The 7,959-nt window shown below is 37.9% G+C and overlaps 2 protein-coding genes across 2 annotated transcripts; both read right to left on the bottom strand.

Moving 5' to 3' along the window:
- Nucleotides 1-451: 451 nt before the first annotated feature.
- On the bottom strand, nucleotides 452-3,718 carry LOC111460405 (UV radiation resistance-associated gene protein). Its single transcript, XM_023103652.1, has 6 exons — nucleotides 3,298-3,718; nucleotides 2,514-2,720; nucleotides 1,928-2,108; nucleotides 1,430-1,578; nucleotides 1,012-1,239; nucleotides 452-797 (listed from the first exon to the last, which is right to left on the bottom strand). The coding sequence occupies exons 1-6, from the start codon at nucleotides 3,484-3,486 to the stop codon at nucleotides 681-683; spliced, it is 1,071 nt and encodes a 356-aa protein (XP_022959420.1). The 5' UTR covers nucleotides 3,487-3,718; the 3' UTR covers nucleotides 452-680.
- Nucleotides 3,719-4,777: 1,059 nt separating this feature from the next.
- On the bottom strand, nucleotides 4,778-7,690 carry LOC111460404 (elongation factor 1-alpha-like). The gene is made up of 3 exons (XM_023103651.1): nucleotides 7,570-7,690; nucleotides 6,437-6,918; nucleotides 4,778-5,928 (listed from the first exon to the last, which is right to left on the bottom strand). Exons 2-3 carry the CDS (start codon nucleotides 6,896-6,898, stop codon nucleotides 5,047-5,049), a joined length of 1,344 nt encoding a protein of 447 aa, XP_022959419.1. The 5' UTR covers nucleotides 6,899-6,918; nucleotides 7,570-7,690; the 3' UTR covers nucleotides 4,778-5,046.
- Nucleotides 7,691-7,959: the final 269 nt, after the last annotated feature.

Below are 7,959 nucleotides of genomic sequence, written 5' to 3'. Positions count from 1 at the left end.
ATAGATACATTTTAAAATTGTGAAACTGATGACAACACGTATTGAAGTTAAAGCAGACCATATCTACTAGTGGTGAGTTCGGACCATTACAAATTGTATTAGAGACCAATACCAGGTGGTGTGCCAATAATGACAATGGCCCCTAAGGGGTTGGATTTGTGAGATCTCACATCAGTTGGAGAAGGAAATGAAGCATTTGTAGTTGGAGAAGGAAATGAAGCATTTGTGAACTCCCTAGTAGATGCGTTAAAAGCCCAAATATGACATAATTATTTCAACAATTTTGGAACTCTCAAATTGATCTAGATGTAAGAGAGGCATCTGGAGATCAAAATGGCGTTCCACGAGCATCATGGGGAGGGCTATGTTAATTGGTAGGCTAGCTATCATTTCAACTATAAACAAATAAATGGAGAAAGATACAAGGGATAAGAACATTGCAGTATGGTCATTTTCAAATCTTCCTTGTGCATTTCGATTTCATTTTTCTTCGGTACATCGGATGCTGGTACGACAAACTAAACCAGACACTTCCCTTTGGACATTGGTATCAGCAATAGCTAACAATGTATATAATGATATGAAAAAGGTGAATTCGCACCTGTATAAGAATATGCAACTGATCCATTTACAATGTTGTTCAACCTACAAACCTAACCTTCATATCAAAATGTTGATCATCACTTATCAATATAATCTGCAGATTGGATGATCCTCAGAAGCTCCTTCAAGTTGGCCAATATATGGCGTGGACCCAAACTCTTCACACCAATAAAGTTCAGAAGCTGCTCCAAGTCCTGCCACAGACAACAGGGGGAAACTATGATACATTGTGGCTTGTTAACAGATGCAATAAGTAATGGTAGAAGGTCGACATCAAAGTGAAATGAGTTTGAGCTGATCACTTCGCACGAAAACTAACTACTTACTTAGCATGAAAAACCGACTACTTATTTTGGAACCTGGTGAATCACAAAATCCAGACGACCAATGAAGGAAATGAAACAATACCTTGTTTAACAAAAATACAGCGTAAGCAGCTCTCGTTGTATCTTGTCCATCTAAAAAGAGAGGGAACTCGACATGCTTCGTATTTGTGGCAGGTAGCGTGGTAGATAAGGAAACAGATGATGTGGGTTCTATTGAAGGGGCATAATCACAAATGTACGAACGAGAACCACTCAAGCGTAAAGGGTAGCGCAAAGGAACTTTTAGATATGAAGATATGAGGGAAACAGCCTGCACAAAATACAATAATTGACTGTTAAACCAGCATAAAGTATAACAGGTTAACCATAACCAAATCATAATATATCACTAACACAACAATCCAGACAAAACACATTCAATATCACCTGCAAACAAGGTAAAAAAAGCCTATCCAACATTAAGCAACTTCAAAAAGAGGTCAAAATGAGGGAGAACATACATGAGCTACAAATCCCAGGGCAGATGCAGACCTCTGAGTCTCTTTCTTATCGCTGAAAAAGCCCATTTTTTTAAATGAAAGCACATTCAAATTTAGACCTAATATTGTCAAGGATCCATGGTTGACAGGTTTAGATCCAGAAGAATTCCCTGGAAGAATGAAAAAAATACAAAAACTTACAATAGTCTGGACAAGAAAAATAATATTAACAGATTATGACAGAAAACTTACAATAGTCTGGCATCATCCCATTTACAAAAACTCAACAGAATTGATATTTTCTTGATGCTGGTCGAAGATCGATAGGTTTTGCATCATAAATAGTAGTATCGAAGTGTATATTTTAGTGAGTTCTTATCAATTTAGCAGCACTTCAAAAAGTGGTCAAAATATTGAAGTTTTTTAAAAACAGTTCCCCCAACAATCTTACAATACCTGGAGTAAACTAAGTCTCATATATCAAGAATTATCGACTGCCTCGAACTTACAAGCACATACCTAATCTAGTAGTGTTGGGAAATGATTCAAGCTCCTGATCTTTAGCAGGACTACTCGAGATCTTTACAGGATAGAGAAATGAAACTTGTGAAATCATATGTTGCTGCCTTCTTCTCAGCATCTTCTGTAAGCATTTAAGACGATCATAGCCTTCTTCCCCAGAGAGTAAGTTATTTGATTCCTGTCAAAGATAGGGAATCGTAACAGCATGCCGATTGCTTGGCTAGTTAGTAGAGTACCTAATATAGCTTGGATTTCGAATCATCCTAAATAGCAGAAGAATACTACAAAAACTCCAAATCTTATGCAACTTACCATTTAAAGAAGACAAAAGAGCTGTGGGATAATATATGTTAAAATTGCATCTCCGAGACTTTCAGTCGGAGTCGTCATCCTTTTCTTTAGTTATTAACAAGTTAGGCCTCTCTACAAAGTATTGTTAACGTGTGTGTGCACATGTATCATTGGTATTTCCACCTCTACTAGCTTCGTAATATGATTACCGATGAGCCGAACATACATCTTGCCAAATATTAATGAAAATTCTGATATGGCTTCTAGTTATAATCATACTGTAGATATTTACCTCCAATCGCTTCCTAGCTTTAGATAAAGCAGTCCCAGCAACCAAAAGTGATCTAACTTCAATGCTAAGACTCTCCTCTTGCTTCTTAACATCCTCTGATGCAATTTTAGAACGCATGCCCATATTATCCACAATACATTTCCTTGCTTCGAGCTTCTCGCGCATTTCTGCAAGCTCATTTGATCGACGAACTGACTCGGAATCAACCTGCCCAGCAAATAACAACAAAAAGTCCATAGACTTATCTACAAGGCTTGGAATCACTCAGAGGAACATTTCTTAACTAAATCAATCAGAACCTTTCAATCCCCCCAAAAAGGGAAAGCACCAATACCAAATCAAGAAGACCAACAGCGATCTATTTTACTGTTCTCTTAATGAAATTTCACTAATTAGCCTTCTAATTCAACACGGACATGCAATAAAACACCAAAAAGTATTTGCAAGAATGTAAATGACTAGAAATTCGACCTCATCGAAGCACCCAACTCGTAAATTTTAGGACAAATGCCAGGGAGCCCTAAATGAAAATAAGAACAAAAGGTCTAAAACCCTCAGCCTCGTCTAGTATACATAAATTCCTTTGCCACAGAGACCAAACGGAGCAATTCTCCAACATCACTAAAAAGCTCATAGATCCAGTTTCCAATACCCAATTCACACAGGACATGAAAAATGCAGGCGGCCAAAATTCCTAATCAGAAGATAGAATAAAAGATAAAAAAAAACTACTAAGCCGCAAATTTCGAATCAACGGAAGCAATCTATAAGGCGAAAAGGAAACCTGAATTAGGGAGTCGAGCTTTTGCTTGAGAGATTCTTTGTGTTGCTTGGCTTCCTGGAGCGCCGAAGAGAGACTCCATAGCCTGGCAAGCTCCTGCTCGAAGTCCTCCCATTCAATAACCTTCGCATTTTCCGGATCCGATGATCTGCTGGATTCAGAAGAAGAAGAAAGGGGTTTGCCGCGTTCCATGAACGAGTTGAAAAGAAAGGAGGATCTTGGAGTTCAAGAAGTTACGACGGCTCGGCGTCATCGTCCTTCCTGCCCGCAGCTACTAAAAAGGCCTCAAGAAACCATTGGAATACCTTTTTCCTTTTTCGTTCTTACAGAAAAATAAGGTTTCGGATTCTCAGAATTGAAGGGAGAGAAGAAGAAAGAAGAAGGTGAGACGTTCAGATGAGATGCAATTAAAATTTAAGAAATTGGGGGAAATTTTGGTCTTAATAGGAATTACCCTTTTTTATCAAAAATATTTTGTTTATTCTTACTAAATTTATTATAAAAAAGTGTGTAATAAGTATTTAATAAGTTCAAAAATTTTTAAAATTAATTAATTTATTCCAAAATTTTCAATTTTGGATCTATAAATTCATAAAAAATATAAAATAAAAAAAAATTTAATGTCAAACTTTATGACCAAATATTTTATTTTGAAAGTTGAAAAACCAAATAGATACAAATTTTAAACATAGGAGATAAATGAAATACTATATCCAAACAAAGGAATAAAATGGTCAATAAAGACTTAAAAGTTGAATGTTTGAGTACAAGGTATACTTTCATTTCCGTTGGCTCAAATATAAGAACTTGAAAGTTATAAGCAAAAGATGTAGAGAAATACCGAAGCCACCTCAAGTTTTTTAAAATTCTCCAATATTATATCTGCTGCTAGTAAAAGCCCGAAAAGGTATAGGTATGGAAAACTCTCCTTTACTTTAAAAGCTCGAAAAGGAAAGTTCAAAGAAAATAATATCGGCTAGTAATGGGCTTAGACTAATTACATAAGACGTAGTAAACATGTTTTAAAAATCTTGAGAAACCCAAAAAGAAGAGTTCAAATAAAATAATATTTGTTAATAATAGGCTTGGACTAATTACAAACATCCATTACCGGTAAACATGTTTTAAAAATATTGAGAAACAAAAAAAAAAAAAAAACTCAAAAAAACAATATTGGTGGGGAGTGAATAGTCATTAAATATCTTAGGATTATGGCTATAGTGCAATATTTGGGTTTAGGCACTAGAAATTGTCCCACCCAAGTGGAGAAACCATGATGATAACCTAATTTGAGGTTGAGTCATGCATCCACATTGTTATTGCCCTTCTCACTAGAGAATATCTTTGATGTATAAATGACCCAAATCCTACCTACTCTGGTAACTTTTAGTGAATCCTTCATAGATATAATGACTAAAAAGCTAAAAAAAACATGGTAAAAATGGGTAAACAAGTTAAAACAAAAAAAACCAAGACAACACAGTTAAGAAGAAATACAAATTACTCGTAACCAAAAGTGACTGTATCACATAATGTCTCAAAATGACTCAATAACAACAAACCAAAATTAAAACAACACAAATTCAGACACATAAAACTAAATAAGTAAAAGCTACTACGAGAGAGAGAGCCGCCCTATACAAGGTAAAGCCACTCATACAACTAACAAAAACCACAAGTCTTTTCTCATATGCTTCAAACCAATTGACACACAAAATGCAGACTCTAGGCTGGCTTTGTTGTTTGGATGGCTTATTTCTTCTTGACGGCGGACTTGGTCACCTTGGCTCCCGTTGGGTCCTTCTTCTCCACGCTCTTGATCACACCAACAGCAACGGTTTGACGCATGTCCCGGACGGCAAAACGACCCAATGGTGGGTATGAGGAGAAGGTCTCCACAACCATGGGCTTGGTGGGAATCATCTTAACCATACCAGCATCTCCGTTCTTCAAGAACTTGGGCTCCTTCTCAAGTTCCTTACCGGATCGACGATCAATCTTGGTGAGGATCTCGGCAAACTTAACAGCAATGTGGGAGGTGTGGCAATCAAGGACTGGGGCGTAACCGTTACCAATCTGGCCAGGGTGGTTCATGATGATAACCTGGGAGGTGAAGTTGGCAGCTTCCTTTGCTGGGTCATCCTTGGAGTTTGAGGCAACGAAACCACGCTTGAGATCCTTGACAGCAACGTTCTTAACGTTGAACCCAACATTGTCACCAGGCAAAGCCTCTGGGAGAGACTCGTGGTGCATTTCAACAGACTTAACTTCAGTGGTCAGTCCAGTTGGTCCGAAGGTGACAACCATACCAGGCTTGAGGACACCAGTCTCAACACGACCGACAGGGACAGTTCCAATACCACCGATCTTGTAAACGTCCTGAAGTGGGAGACGGAGGGGCTTGTCTGAGGGCCTCTTGGGCTCAGAGATCAAGTCAAGGGCCTCAAGGAGGGTTGGTCCCTTGTACCAGTCGAGGTTGGTGGACCTCTCAATCATGTTGTCACCCTCAAATCCAGAGATGGGAACGAATGGAATTTTGTCAGGGTTGTATCCAACCTTCTTCAGGTAAGATGACACTTCCTTGACGATTTCATCATACCTAGCCTTTGAGTATTTGGGAGTGGTAGCATCCATCTAAGGAAATCAACAATACAAAATAGAAGGATAAATATAATAGTAAATTTGTTTAAATTCATTGGGAAAAAAACTGCTAAAAGCTTAGAAATGTCCAAACCTATATAGCAAAAAAAAAATAAGAAAATGAAATCACAAAAAAAAAACTTAAAGCATGCGAGAGTGGTTAGTTCAACGCATAAATAGTGATAAACATCGAAATCCATCATACGTGGAGAGAGGGGGATTTGAACCCCCATTGATTCTTCGCAAAGAACCGCACCAGTTTTAAGACCGGAGCCAATACCCAAATGGCCATTCTCTCCTCCAGATCAGAATTCATTGTCTAATAAAGTGGGCACAAATCATAGTCAGAATATGATGCAGTACCGTTCATGGATTCCGTTAAACAACCACATTGCATCTTTACTATGATCGTGACCCCTCTATCAGAACTAAGATAATCATAATTATAAGCAAGCAAATCAAGATCAGAACAAATTAGCAAAACATTTGAGCATATAACAACCTTGTTGCAGCAACAGATCATTTGCTTGACACCAAGGGTGAAAGCAAGGAGAGCGTGCTCACGGGTCTGTCCATCCTTGGAAATACCAGCTTCAAAACCACCAGTGGTGGAGTCAATAATAAGGACGGCACAATCAGCCTGTGAGGTACCAGTAATCATGTTCTTGATAAAGTCACGATGTCCGGGGGCATCGATGACTGTACAGTAGTACTTGGTGGTCTCAAACTTCCACAGAGCAATGTCAATGGTAATACCACGTTCACGCTCTGCCTTAAGTTTGTCGAGCACCCAAGCATACTTGAATGACCTTTTGTTCATCTCAGCAGCTTCCTTCTCGAATCTCTCGATCACACGCTTGTCAATTCCTCCAAGCTTGTAGATAAGATGACCGGTGGTGGTCGACTTTCCAGAGTCGACATGGCCAATAACCACGATGTTAATATGAATCTTTTCCTTACCCATTTGATATTAACCAAATGAGCCTACAAGAAAAAGAAAGATACAGGGGTCAGTACTCCACACATACATACAAATCTAACATTACAAACAAATGAAGTTACGGAACACAAATCAACTCCAATTCCAACACATACAACCGGTACAAACAACGTCAAGAATAGGCGTATTGAAATCAGAAGCTCCTAAAATACTAAACCTACGAACACACATACATGTACTAGGATATATGCTGACCATAAGCCACTGTTAACAACTTAGGAAAGAATCCAAAAAATTTAATTGAGACACAGAAAGATGCTGAATCCAACTACGAAACATCATTTACTTAACAACAGATATCGGCATACTAGCTAAAGACTATAGAAAGATGTAAATCAGAACAAAAGATTAAGCACACAACGTTGAATCATCGATTGTCGAACACCTAGGATGCAATCAGTGATTTTATAAACATAAATCTACTTAAGCTAAACAAGATTAGTAAAGGACCATAGATTTACACCGTCAATTCATAGATCTGACTCAAAACATCCGAACAAGAATATAAACTAAATCAAAGAACAAACTAGACAAGCTGAAGACTAACTATCACTTAAGCAGTTCAAAGAAAATCATGAACAAGAGAGAAACATGAAACAAAAAACAACTACAAAGGTCATGAATCGAATGCTTACCCACAAGAATTTGCAGAGAAATCAGAAGAAAGAAGCAGCCTCAATTTTACGCAGTAGCAAGCAGCGAGGTCTTGGCAGCGAGACTTCTCACATATTTATAGCCACTATGGGCGTCTAGGGTTTCCATGAACCATTTCGTCGCTTTTATTTCAGTTTACAATTTTACCCCTCGATCGTGATGTACAATTACGACAATAGCCCTTAATTTGCTTGCCCTAATTCCTCTTCTTCGACGGATATCTTTTGAGGCGCAGTCGCACGGCACACCATGATATCGAGAGGCTGCCCCATTATTTTTATCTTTTAAATTTATTTTTTTTCCTTTTTCTGAAAAATTACGAATTTGACTATTTAAATTTTATTTTCAATTAAAATAGGAGAATATGCGTT

The sequence above is a fragment of the Cucurbita moschata genome, unplaced genomic scaffold (assembly GCF_002738365.1).
Source record: "Cucurbita moschata cultivar Rifu unplaced genomic scaffold, Cmos_1.0 Cmo_Scf00023, whole genome shotgun sequence".
Taxonomy (NCBI): domain Eukaryota; kingdom Viridiplantae; phylum Streptophyta; class Magnoliopsida; order Cucurbitales; family Cucurbitaceae; genus Cucurbita; species Cucurbita moschata.
This window is presented reverse-complemented; position numbering and strand designations above follow the sequence as displayed.